The 14384-nt window shown below is 38.9% G+C and overlaps 1 protein-coding gene across 1 annotated transcript in view; it reads right to left on the reverse strand.

Annotated features, from left to right (window-relative positions):
- The window catches only part of LOC308239277 (vascular endothelial growth factor receptor kdr-like), a gene marked incomplete at both ends in the record, with an annotated part of 686009 nt that overhangs the window by 451289 nt on the left and 220336 nt on the right, over positions 1–14384 (reverse strand). The window contains 2 exons of the mRNA XM_080652065.1: positions 1272–1392; positions 5407–5557. Coding sequence (XP_080508191.1) covers positions 1272–1392; positions 5407–5557 — 272 coding nt within the window. The remainder of the gene's footprint in view (positions 1–1271; positions 1393–5406; positions 5558–14384) is intronic.

The raw sequence follows: 14384 nt of genomic DNA on the forward strand, positions 1-14384 counted from the left end.
GTACCATATGATTCCATTTAAATGTCAAATCTAAAGAGCAAAATAAACAACAATAAAAAATACTATGTGTCCATAAAAAAGAAGGAATTCATACATTGTGACAGCATGGATAGACCTGGAGATTATTATGCTAAGTGAAATAAGCTAGTCAGAGAAAGACAAATACCATATGATCCCACTTATATATGGAATCTAATGAAAAAAATAAACTGATGAACAAAATAGAAATGGAGGCATGGATACATGAAACAGACTGACAGCTGCCAGAGGGAAGGAGAGAGATTGGAACTGGATGAAAGAAGGTGAAGGGATTAGCCAAAAAGAACATATATGGATGGCCCATAGACACAGACAATAGTGTGGTGATGGCTAGAGGGAAAGGGGGGGGCGAGAGCTGGGTGGAGGTGGATAAAGGGGAGGATGGGGACATCTCTAATAGTGTCAACAATAAAAATAAATTTAAAAATAAAACAGGAACATACTCATAGATACAGCGAACTAACTGAGGATTGCCTGATGAAAGGGGCATTGGAGGGCTGGGTGAAAAAGGTAAAGGGATTAAGAAGTAAAAATTTGTAGTTACAGAATAGTCACACTGATGTAAAATACAGCATAAGGATATAGTTAATAATATTCTATAACTATGTACAGTGCCGGGTCGGTACTAGACTTATTGGGAGTATCACTTCAAAAATTACATAAATGCTAACCAATATGCTATACACCTGAAACTAATCTTACATAATAAAACCCTAATATGCAAATCGACCAAACAGTAGAATGACCAGTCACTATGATGTGCACTGACCACCAGAGGGCAGACGCTCAATGCAGGAGCTGCCCCCTGGTGGTCAGTGTGCTCCCATAGGGGGAGCACCACTCAGCCAGAAGCTGGGCTCACGGCTGGCGAGTGCAGCAGCAGTGGTGGAAGCAGGCCTAAGCTGGCAGGCGGACATTCCCCCAAGGGGTCCCAGACTGTGAAAGGGCGCAGGCCAGGCTGAGGGACAACCCCCCACCCCAGTGCACAAATGTCGTGCACCAGGCCTCTAGTATACAGTAATATTGAATGTCAACAGTAGTTGAAATTTTTTTAAAAAATAAAGAAAAGAAAGCAGCATCATAACTAAAGCTTATTTTTTATAATTAACAGTCTTCAACCAGAACCTAGGTCTCAGGCATTCCTGGAATTTAACATCACGCGTATGACTAGCAGCCCCACTCTTTTACAGCTTATGATGTCACTTTTACCACAGCAACTCCCAGTGATATACCTTTGTTTTTTCTCCATTTGTCACTACCATCTCTTCAATGGACTGGATCCTGTTGCCTATAGGGAGATAATTTTTCAGAATCTCATCAGAAAGTTGGATCCGCTTCTCCCGTTCCATACACCTGGGAAAGAATGAGATTGCATTTACAGTCTAGTAAAAAAAAAAAAGGGTATGAAGCTTAACAAGTACTGCATATAGTATATCTTCTAATCTATGAAGATATCACAAAAATTTAGAAGGCAAAATGGTCAGGGAAGGCCTATCTAAGGAGGTGACATTTGAACAGAGTCCTACAAGAAATAAAATATGAGTCATAAAGATTGTCACAAAGATTTCTGGGGAAGACAATTACAGATAGAGGGTAGAACAAATGTAAAGGTCCTGAGCTAGCAACATGGAGCAAGGAGTCCTGTGTGGCTAAAAGTCCATGAGCATAAGAGTAAGTATTATTGTTTTTAATCTAATAGAAGCCCAGTGCACAAAAATTTGTGCACTGGGGGGGGGGGGGTCTCTCAACCCGATCTGCCCCATCTCACAGTCCAGGAGCCCTCAGGGGATGTCCTACTGACGGCTTAGGCCCGCTCCCCCTAAGCCGCAGTATGGCCTCCCTCTGTGGGAGGCGACCAAGCCGATTAGGGGAAGGTGCTGCCCCCATCACCCTACTGCTGCTACCACTACTGGCTGCTGCAGCCGCCTGCCCTCGGCCCTCACAGCCACCACAGCTTTGTCTGGAAGGACGTATGGTCTATCTGGTCTAATTAGCATATTACCCTTTTATTAGTATAGAAGATACCCATTTTTCTAGGCTGATATAGAATATGAAGCCCTATAAAATTCTCCTTCACTGGTGTCTCCTCCTGAATGAATGTTCTTACTCTGAACCTTAAGCAAAGAGATTAGGTTTATGAGAGTTCTGGGGAGCTGTTGATCAGCCCAGATATCCAGAAAAGCATATTACTACAGGGAATGATAATGTACTAGACTTATACTCAGCAAAAATGCAATTCAATTCAAGCACTGCTAGCTTGCATGGCTTCTTACAGCTCACTTCCCCTTTTCTGAGACTCAGTTTCCTCAACTGTTAAATGGAGCTAATATTAGTTACAATGTGGACTTATTTGGAGATCTTAATAAGCACTTGAAATGTTCTGTAAGTATAGACTGTACACAAAGTTTCAAAGACAATATGAAAAAATACTAAAAATATCTTATTCATATTTTATATTGATTCGTTATGAAATGACAATATTTTTGATATATTAGGTTAAATATAGCATTGAAAGTTTACTTTTTTACTTTGTATAATGCAGCTACTAGAAAATTCAAAGTTACGTATGTGGCTTAGACTGGTGTCTGCATTATATTTCTGTTGCATAACTGTTTGCATAACTGGCTCCTATTGTTTAAGTCTGAGGTTAAGTATTTTTCCCTCATAAAGTCTTTGTTTTCTAAAATATGTCATTTTTTTATTCAAAGTAGGTCCTGCCCCTTATACTCCTTTTTTGTCATTTATGTACAGTCAAGGTTTGAATCTCTAAGAAAACTCATGATATGGCTACTATTTGCTCCGTTCAATTTTCATATAAATGTGAGAAATATGGACTAGTATGGCTTCTAAAATAGAGTAGGTACTCAATAAATGTTTACTTAATGAAAACTTTGTTATGAGAGATACTTAGAAAAGGTATTTTCTTTTTTTAAAATATATTTTTATTGATTTCAGAGAGGAAGGGAGAGATAGAAATATCAATGATGAGACAGAATCATTGATTAGCTGCCTCCTGCACACACCACATTGGGGACCGAGCCAGCAACTTAGGCATGCACCCTGGCTGGGAATCAAACCCTGACCTCCTGGTTCATAGGTGGATGCTTAACCACTGAGACACACCAGCCAGGGGGAAAGGCTTTTTTTCAGGGTAAGTGTTCACTATACCCTCCTCTTTTCTTCCAAATAGAAAGGTGCAAGAAAAAAAAAAAGTAACTGGATTTACTGCATCTCAGCTAAGTGAGAACAATGGAAGTCATTTGGGAATTACAGAATGTCCGAGCAAGGAAAGGCGGCAGGGCAGAACCAAAGTAAGTTAGTGGCTAGGACCACTGTTATTCTCCCCATCTAAAAATCTTATCCTGGTGCCTACTGAGAAGAGATAAATATGCTCTCCAAGTACCTATGTGTAGGCAGGAAGCAACTGAGTGGAGCTTGTTTATAAGAGCTGGCTGAAAAGTACCTGTGACACATAGAGTGCCAGCCACTTCTATTTGAAGATCTAGGTCTTGGTCTGATAACTATATCCCCTTAATTTTCCATAGAATCAAGGCCACATCTTAATGGTCTGGGCCTTCCAAATTGGATTTCCCAGACATTCCCATTCTGAGTTTAAATATCCCCTGGTGATAACCCCTAATTCATTACCATGTTCCTAAAACTCAACCTTCAACACAGTGTAGCAGTGAGTTAATAAGATGAACTCCCCTGGTCAGCTAATATGTCATCCTTCAGACAACAACAGAAACCTGAGTGGACTGGCCTCCCGACTCTTTCAGAGTTATGGCAAAGCAGAAAATTTGTCATATATGTCAAGCCTATAGGGAGGTTTGGTGGTAGGAGATGGATGAACATTGATGAAGTTTTCTTAAATACTGACTATCCTAGGATTTGGGGGAAATCACTTCACCTCTAAATTTTCCTTTTATTTTTTCTAATTTTTTTAAAATTTATTTATTGATTTTTTAGAGAGCGAGAGAGAGGAAGAGAGACTCACATAGAGAGAAACATCAATTCGTTGTTCCACTTAGTTGTGCATTCATTGGTTGCTTATTTTATGTGCCCTGACTGGAGATCAAACCCACAACCTTGGCATATGGAGACAACACTCTAACTAGCTGAGGTATCCTGGCCAGAGTATTTTTTTCTAATTCTTATAGGGGCAACAGGTGACTCATTGTCCCAAAGGTGACTGAAACAGACACTTTGAAATAGTTTATTGCCACAGAGCAAAAATCAAAGTATATAATATGTTCCAAGCATATGATAGGGCATCTATAAATAGAAGCTCTTAAGTGGTAACAGTCAGGATGCCTGGCTCTCATTGTGACATCTCTCTTGACTTCTGTGTTGTGTCAAGTGAGTCATTTATCTCCCTAATCCTCCATATCTCCATTTGTTATTGGGGAAGAAGAATCTCTGCCCTATCTTCTACATTAGGATCACAGAAGGCTAAATGAGTGTGCTGTGATCTAAAAATGCTACTTGCTAACAGATTTTCCCATTGTGGGATTATTGTTTCAATCAGGTTTATAATGTAAACAGTTCTCAAACCAGTGAGACATGTCCACTTTTTAACCCCATTATTGATTTTTTCCATGCAATGACAAATATTTAGAAACCTGCCCCATTCTATTTCTCTTCCACTTAAATCTTCAATCAGCCGAAACCGGTTTGGCTCAGTGGATAGAGCGTCGGCCTGCGGACTGAAGGGTCCTGGGTTTGATTCCGGTCAAGGGCATGTACGTTGGTTGCGGGCACATCCCCGGTGGGGCGTGTGCAGGAGGCAGCTGATCGATGTTTCTCTCTCATCGATGTTTCTAGCTCTCTTTCCCTCTCCCTTCCTCTCTGTAAAATATCAATAAAATATATTTTTAAAAAAATCTTCAATCACAATCTAAATTTCCCAGGCCTGTGAACCATAACAATTACTTCTACCTCTAATTTGAGGCTGTAACATTGGCCAAAACCCGGTGTTTGGTGGCTATTGGAGTACTACCTCTTCTTTTAGATTCCAGGCCCCATTCCAAGATCACTGACAGTACATGTGATATCATATGGAAGAGAAGATCTCCTGGTAAGTTCTTAAGACTGCCAGTCCCTTGTGCCTGCAACAGTAAACCTGAGAGTCTAGGCCAGCCTTGGGCAAACTACGGCCCACGGGCCGGATCCGGCTGTTCTATCCGATTCTCTTGCTCTCCCCTCTGCTCCTTTACTTTGAATTTATATTAGTTCACACAAACACTCCATCCATGCTTTTGTTCCGGCCCTCCGGACCAGTTTAAGAACCCATTGTGGCCCTCGAGTCAAAAAGTTTGCCCACCCCTGCTAGGCCATGCAGGGTCCTTTGGCCTGCAAGTCACTTACAGCTCATCTTTCTGGCTGCAGGGCTCCCAAACCCACATAAAGGAGGGCACAGGCAGGCCACTTGCTGTACAACGAAGGATATTCTCACTGCCTAGGAGTATTGGCTGAATGTTCTTCAAATCTGTATCCTTCTCGTAGATCTTGGGTTTTTCTGGACAAAAGGAGAAAATGACAGAGATAAGGTCCCACACCAGGGCTGATATTTTAGCTGTACTATCATTACAGGAATCCAAATGGTTAGAATATTGAAATATTTCTACATCAATGTAGTTTAAAAATACTTGCTGCCCCTAGCCTTCTAAGTGCCCTCTCCTCACTACCTATCCTGGTCCCTCCGCATGAATAGACCCTTCTCCCCTGTCATCCCCGTGACCCAGCAACTCAAAGGTTAATATATGATGCAACAGAGACATCTAACATTCCATGCTTGCACTAAAGCATGACCTGGTTGGTAAATCCTGTGCCTTACTTCTGATTATTTTTAATATTTCACCTCTTGTAGGCACAATAGAGCCCTGTTAAATAGAAGTAAATCCAAAGCCCCAAGTGGCAGAAGGTGTGTATTTCAAAATAGTATTTTGCATTGGTAGTTTACTAAAGGCAGGACTGATATCAAGTTCACCTCTGCACCCTGGGCACAAAGTCAGTGCCTAAGAGTTATATGTTGAACTTAATCGCAAAAGCTAACAGTAGCTTTTTTATTTTCAGTAACATTTATTGTTTGTATTTGGATTTAAGAAAACCACCAACAATAATAGGGTTCTGCATGATTTGCAGGAATCTCATTTCTGGGTTCCCTACCTATATATCCAACTGCTTGCTTTACTTCTCTAGTTGAATGACAATACTAATAACATCAATGCTACTAATACTAATAATAATTAACTGAAGTAGGTGCAAGGCATTGCTTTGAACACTTTATGCAAATGAATTCATTTAATCCTCACCCTGTGAAGTTGATATTGTGTTTCTCCCTACTTACAGATATAGAAATTGAAATATTAAATACTTTCAGAAAGTCACTCAGATAGTAACTGGAAGAGCTGGGTTATGAACTCTGGTAGTCTAGTTCTAAAGCCTTCTCTGTCCCATAAACATCACAAACTCAATATTTATAATAATAATAATAATAAATATCAAGCATATATAGCACTTACCAAGTCTTCAGAACTGCTTTTAAATGCTTTTTATAGATAGTATCTCATTTAACTTCATAACATCCCACTAGAAATACACTTCTGTTAGCCCTATTTTACAGATGAATAAACTGAGATGCAGAGAGATGAAGTAATTTGTCCAAGGTTGGTAAAGTGAGTAATTAAACCTAGATAATATGACTTAAGCACTCAGGTTTATAAACACTACACTGTGCCTCCATTCCAAAATAAAACTCTCATTTCCCCTCCACCCTATTCATATTCATATCGGTAATCTTTTCAGTCACCTCCGTCAGAAACCCATGTATCATACTTGAACTCTCATACTCCCTTACTTCCACATTCCACCAATCACTATAAGAACAGAAACTCAGTAACAGATGAAACTCTTATCAGTGTTGCTCCCCACTTTACCTCCATATTTTAGTACAGTCAGTGCTAGGTGCATTGTAAATGCTCAATAAATTCATGTTTGAAAGTGTTAGTCCAGAGTCCTGTGTCATGTGACAGACAGAGCAGAATTCCACTCTGCTTTCCAATGTTGCTGCCTCTAATGTTGCTGCAAGATCCTCAAATCTTATAAAAAGTGGGGATATGGTTTGGTAGTTTGAGTGTTCCTATTTAAAACTAACCTGAATGTGCTTCTTCATAGAAAATGTAAGAGTTAACTGACAGGCCTTTACTACATTGACAACAAAAAATTCTCAACATGATGGGTTGGAGGGCAGACTAACCAGGTTTCTTTCGGCCTTGTCTAATACTTTTTTTTTTTTCCTAGAGATTGTAAACACAAACTGTTGCCCACTGTTTCTCCCTTGGCAATCTGCCTTCAATTTTTCTCCCGCTTTCTCCTTCTCCCCTCCCAGGACTGACCAACTTTAGCTTGAAGTCCAAGATCAGCAATATCTTTCCCTTCCTGCTTGTGGCTGTTACATCAAACTCTAAAAGGGTTCTCACCTTTTTTAGACTCAACACATATCTCCTTTTTTAAAAAATATATTTTATTGATTTTTTTACAGAGAGGAAGGGAGAGGGATAGAGAGTTAGAAACATTGATGAGAGAAACATTGATCAGCTGCCTCCTGCACACCCCCTACTGGGGATGTGCCCGCAACCACGGTACATGCCCTTGACCAGAATCAAACCTGGGAACCTTCAGTCCGCAGGCCAACGCTCTATCCACTGAGCCAAACCAGTTAGGGCAACACATATCTCTTGATGAGAGTGGAAAAACTGGAAAGTTGGCTCCTTCAGCCTGTGAAACACCAAATTCTAGGAAAAGAACCTCGAATATAAATGTGTGTGTCTGGCTGAGAGTAATACTGCCCTTGAACCTGTGGTCCTCATAATGACTAACTCTAGCAATAGAATGTCTATTCCTGGCTCCATTTGGAGTCAGTCCCACCTCCCCATCACACAATTTCCTTGTCCTACTCCTGTTCCTTTGTGTGAAGCAAGTAAAATAAGGACATTCACAGGATTTCCTCTGGTAAATTAATTTTAGGATCAACATGTATTATACCCATTTTCCATGATCTCAGAGACTTTTTTTCTTCATTGAGCACAATCTTGACTCTAGTATTAAGGTCTGAAGGAACATATGACTGACATATCAAAAACAGGGTTGGGGTCTTTGTCTTTCAGTGCGGGATGGGGTAATACACCCATTTCCTTTCCAAAGGATTGTGGGAATAATTACTAATATTTGCTTTTGGTTGGTGTTAAATGAAGAATAAATACACCTGAGAATGAGAGGATGAATGTATATATGAAATAAAAAATCAAGCTGAACCTAAAGAGTACAGGTGGAGAATTAAGTCTAACAAGGCTAGTATCACGCTTTAAAGCTCTAGAACATTAAATTCATATAAGCACTGATTGAAAGTACTAGGGCAGGGGTATCTTCTCCTAATCATAATTCTAAGTCCCTTTACCTTAAACACAACTAGAGTTGCAGGTATACTCATCTTAGAACAGGACAAGTATGTTTAGGTCACTGTGACCTTGAGTCAGTCTCTTCTCCTCTTGAACTTCAGTTACCCAATCTGCCAGACCAGGAGTGGACTTAATTTTAATAGTTATTATTTCTCCTTCAATAGGATTTTTGTGGCTGTTTGAGTCTACATGATTCTTACCTCATTTAAAAAGTATGTCTTGAGTGCCTCATGGGTTCTATAAACCCTCGTGGGTTTAATCATCTCAATTAATGTGTAATGAATATCAGGTAGTGAATAAGGCACTGCTTATACAACAATATTGGTACAAAAGTCTTTGTATTCCTCAGAGTTCTTAGCTTTCCTAGGAATGTCTTCTAGAGCTCCAGGAAGAGAGTGGAAGGTCAGGACCAAATACCTACTCTTTTCACAGCCATGGGATCCATTGTTTTCAATGCATTTACAGCCACATGAGAGTAACAACCGTCCCATTTCCAACCATTATTTTATAATTTCCCTGAATCACAAACATGTCAAGAAGGCCCCAAATGACTCAGAAGGCCAGTTCCTGCATAATAATTCCAAATATACATATTATTTATTTATATCCTTCAAATTTGGTCAGGTAAACTAATCATCATCATGGTATTTAGTAGCCAAGAAAGCCAACACTTATTGCTTAAGCTAATTCTAGCTACAGTTTCTTTTGGAATTAAAATTAGCTAAGTTGGGGCAAGCTGTCTCAAGATTCCTGAGAGCTGAGAGCACCAGTCCCCAAATGGCGCAAACACATGGATTTAGAGGAGCTCTACACTCCACCACGGAAATGGAAGAGAGAACTACATAACCAGACACCCGGAGAAGAGAGACCATGGGATGACAAAGAAACAGCCCACATGTGAAAGAAAAGCAGGCATCACCAGAAAAGGAAATAAACGAAATGGAGGCAAGCAACCGCCAGAGACAGAATTCAGAGAAATGGTTATAAGGTGGCTGAATAGAATGAAAGACAAATTCGACAATATGAGTAAGAATCAAGAGGAAATGAAAAAAAAACAAGAAGAAATGAAAAATGATATCGCTGCTGTAAAGAACTCAATAGAAAGCATCAAGAGTAGACTAGAAGAAGCAGAGGACCGCATCAGTGAGAAAGAAGACAAGGTAGGAAAAAATACCCAAGTAGAGCAACTTCTAGAAAAAAAATTAAAAAGTGGGAGGAGAGCCTAAGGGAACTTTGGGCCAACACGAAACAAAACAACATCAGCATAATAGGGGTTCCAGAAGGAGAGGAAATGGAGCAAGGAATAGAAAACCTGTTTGAAGAAATAATGACAGAAAACTTCCCTGATATAGAGAAGAAAAAACCCACACAAATCCAAGAAGCTCACAGAGTCCCAAGCAAAAGGAACTCCGAAAGACCGACGCCAAGGAACATTATAACTAAATTTGCAAACACCAACAACAAAGTAAGAATCTTAAAAGCAGCCAGAGAGAGACAGAAAGTTACCTACAAAGGAACCCCCATCAGACTAGCAACTGATTTCTCAACAGAAACTCATCAGGCCAGAAGGGAATGGAATGAAATATACGAAGTCATGCAAAGAAAGGGTCTGAATCCAAGAATACTGTACCCAGAAAGGCTATCAATCAAAATTGAAGGTGAAATCAGGAGCTTCACAGACAAAAAAGGACTAAGAGAATTTATTGCCACCAAACGAGCAATACAAGAAATGCTAAATGGTCTACTGTAAAAAATATAAAGAAATAGGAAGCGAAGAAGGAACACAGGGGTAAAGATTAAAAATGACAACAATCAAGTACGTATCAATAATAATTTTATTGTTATTTTAAATGTAAATAGATTAAATGCCCCAATCAAAATACATAGGGTAATGGATTGGATAAGAAAACATGACCCATATATCTGCTGTCTACAAGAAACCCACCACAGAAAAAAAGACGCACACAAACTGAGGGTGAAGGGATGGAGAAAGGTTTTTCAGGCGAATGGAAATGAAAAAAAAAGCAGGGGTAGCAATACTTATATCTGACAAATTAGATCTCAAAGTGAAGGACATAACAAGAGATAAGGAAGGCCACTTCATAATACTAAAGGGAGCAATTCAACAAGAAGAAATAACTCTGGTAAACACATATGCACCCAATATAGGAGCACCCAAATACATAAAAAAAACTCCTGGAGGATATCAAAGGAGAGATTGACAGCAATACAATCATAGTAGGAGATTTAATACCCCACTATCATCATTGGACAAATCCTCTAAACAAAAATCAGCAAAGAAACATCAATCCTAAATGACTCACTAGATCAGATGGAATTAATTGACATCTTCAGAACATTTCACCCCAAAACCCCAGAATATACATTCTTCTCAAGTGCACATAGGTCATTTTCAAAGATAGACCAAATGTTGGGTCATAGGCAAAGTCTCTTAAAATTCAAAAAAATAGAAATCATATCAAGCATCTTCTCAGATCACAGTGGCATAAAACTGGAAATCAACTACAATAAAAACAATTTAAAAAATCAAATGTATGGAGACTAAACAGCATGCTATTAAACAATGACTGGGTTACCAGAGAGATCAAGGAAGAAGTAAAAAACATCATGACAATAAATGACAATGAAAACACAGCAATCCAAAATCTATGGGGCACAGTGAAAGCAGTCTTGAGAGAGAAGTTCATAGCTCTACAGGTCTACTGCAAAAAACAAGAAACAATGGTAATAAATTACCTAACCCTACAACTCAAAGAGTTAGAAAGAGAGCAACAAGAAAAGCCCAGTATTGCCGAAATCGGTTTGGCTCAGTGGATAGAGCGTCGGCCTGCGGACTGAAGGGTCCCAGGTTCGATTCCGGTCAAGGGCATGTACCTGGGTTGCAGGCACATCCCCAGTGGGAGGTGTGCAGGAGGCAGCTGATCGATGTTTCTCTCTCATCAATGTTTCTAACTCTCTATCCCTCTCCCTTCCTCTCTGTAAAATATCAATAAAATATATTTAAAAAAAAAGCCCAGTATAAGCAGAAGTAAAGAAATATTAAAGATCAGAGAGGAGATAAACGATACTGAGATAAAAAAAAAAAAGTACAAAAGATCAACAAAACCAAGAGCTGATTCTTTGAAAGGATAAACAAGATTGATGAACCTCCAGCCAGGCTCATCAAGAAGAAAAGAGAGAGTACCCAAATAAACAAAATCAGAAATGAAAGCGGTGAAATAACAAAAGACTCCACCGGAATACAAAGGATTGTTAAAAAAATACTATGAACAACTTTATTCCAACAAACTGGACAACCTGGAGGAAATGGACATATTCCTAGAAAAATATAACCTTCCAAAACTCAATCAGGAAGAATCTAAACATCTCAATAGGCCAATAACTATGGAAGAAATTGAAGCAGTCATCAAAAACCTTCCAGCAAACAAAAGCCCAGGGCCAGACGGCTTCACAGGGGAATTTTACCAAACATTCAAGGAAGAATTAAAACCTATCCTCCTCAGGCTATTCCAAAAAATTCAAGAGGAAGGAACACTTCCAAGCTCCTTCTATGAAGCCAGCATCACCCTAATAGGAAAACAAGATAAAGACAACACAATGAAAGAGAATTACAGGCCAATATCCCTCATGAATATAGATGCCAAAATCCTCAACAAAATTCTAGCAAATCAGATCCAGCAGTACATCAGAAAGATCCTACACCATGACCAAGTAGGATTTATCCCAGGAGTGCAAGGAAGGTACAATATCTGCAAATCAATAAATGTGATAAATCACATAAACAAATTGAAAGATAAAAATCACATAGTCATATCAATTGATGCCAGAAAAGCATTTGACAAAATCCAACACCCTTTCTTAATAAAAGCTCTCAGCAAGGTGGGAATAGAAGGATCATACCTCAACACAATAAAAGCTATATATGATAAACCCACAGCTAACATCATACTCAATGGGCAAAAACTAAAACCATTTCCCCTAAGAAAAAGAAAAAGACAGGGATGCCCACTCTCACAACTCCTTTTTGACATAGTACTGGAAGTATTAGCCATTGCAATTAGACAAGAAGAAGAAATAAAAGGCATCCAAATTGGAAAAGAAGAAGTAAAGCTGTCCTTATTTACAGATGACATATTGTACATAAAAAACCCAAAAGACTCCATCAAAAAACTAATAGACTAAATAAATGAATTTGGCAATGTAGCATGATACAAAATTAGGCCAAGAAATCTATGGCATTTCTATACACCAATAGTGAACTTACAGAAAGTGAGACTAAAAAAGCAATCCCATTTACCATCGCATCAAAAAAATTAAGATACCTAGGAATAAATTTATCTAAGTAGGTAAAAGACCTATATGCGGAAAAATACAGGACACTGAAAAAAGGGATAGAGGAAGACGTGAACAGATGGAAGAACATACCATATTTATCGATTGGGAGAATAAACATCATTAAAATGTCCATACTACCCAAAGCAATCTATAGATTCAATGCACTCCCCAGTAAAATACCAACGGCATATTTCACAGACCTAGAAAGAACTCTCCAAAAAATCATCTGGAATAAAAAAAGACCCTGAATAGCCACAGCAATCCTGAGAAAGAAGAACAAAGTAGGTGGGATCTCAATACCAGATTTCAAGCTGTATTACAAGACCACTGTTCTCAAAACTGCCTGGTACTGGCACAAGAACAGACATATAGATCAATGGAATAGAATAGAGAACCCAGATATTGACCCAAATCACTATGCTCAATTAATATTTGACAAAGGAGGCATGAACATACAATGGAGTCAAGACAGTCTCTTCAATAAATGTTGTTGGGAAAATTGGACAGATACATGCAAAAAAATGAAACTAGACCACCAACTTACACCATACACAAAAATAAACTCAAAATGTATCAAGGATTTAAACATACGACGAGAAACCATAAAAATTCTAGAGGAATCCACAGGCAGAGAAATCTCAGACATATGCCAAAGCAATTTCTTCACCAATACTGCTCCTAGGGCAATGGAAACTAAAGAGAAAATAAACAAATGGGACTACATCAAAATAAAAAGCTTTTTCACAGCAAAGGAGACCATCAATAAAACAATAAGAAAGCCCACTGCATGGGAGAACATATTTGCCAATGATATCAACAATAAGGGTTTAATCTCCAATATTTACAGGGAACTCATGCAGCTTAACAAAAAGAAGATAAACAACTCAATCAAAAAATGGGCAACTGATCTAAATAGACACTTTTCGAAAGAAGACAGAAGGCCAAGAGACATATGAAAACCTGCTCAAAGTCACTAATCATCAGAGAGATGCAAATCACAACAACAATGCGGTACCATCTCACACCTGTCAGAATGGCTATTATCAACAAATCAACAAATGACAAGTGCTGGCAAGGATGTGGAGAAAAAGGAACCCTCCTGCACTGCTGGTGGGAATGCAGACTGGTGCAGCCACTGTGGAGAACAGTATGGACTTTCCTCAAAAAATTAAAAATGGAACTCCTATTTGACCCAGTAATCCCACTTCTAGGAATATATCCCAAGAAACTAGAAACACGAATCAGAAAGGTTATATGCACCCCTATGTTCATAGCAGCACAATTAACCATAGCTAAGATTTGGAAACAGCCTAAGTGCCCATCAGCAGATGTGTGGATTAAAAAATGGTGGTACATCTACAGAATGGAATACTACGCTGCGGTAAAAAAAGGAGTTCTTACCATTTGCAACAACATGGATGGAGATGGAGAGCATTATGGTAAGTGAAATAAGCCAGGCAGATAAAGATAAATATCACATGATCTCACTCATTTGTGGAATATAATGAACAACATAAACTGATCAACAAA

Source organism: Plecotus auritus (genome assembly GCF_963455305.1).
Source record: "Plecotus auritus genome assembly, chromosome: X".
NCBI classification, from domain to species: Eukaryota; Metazoa; Chordata; class Mammalia; order Chiroptera; family Vespertilionidae; genus Plecotus; species Plecotus auritus.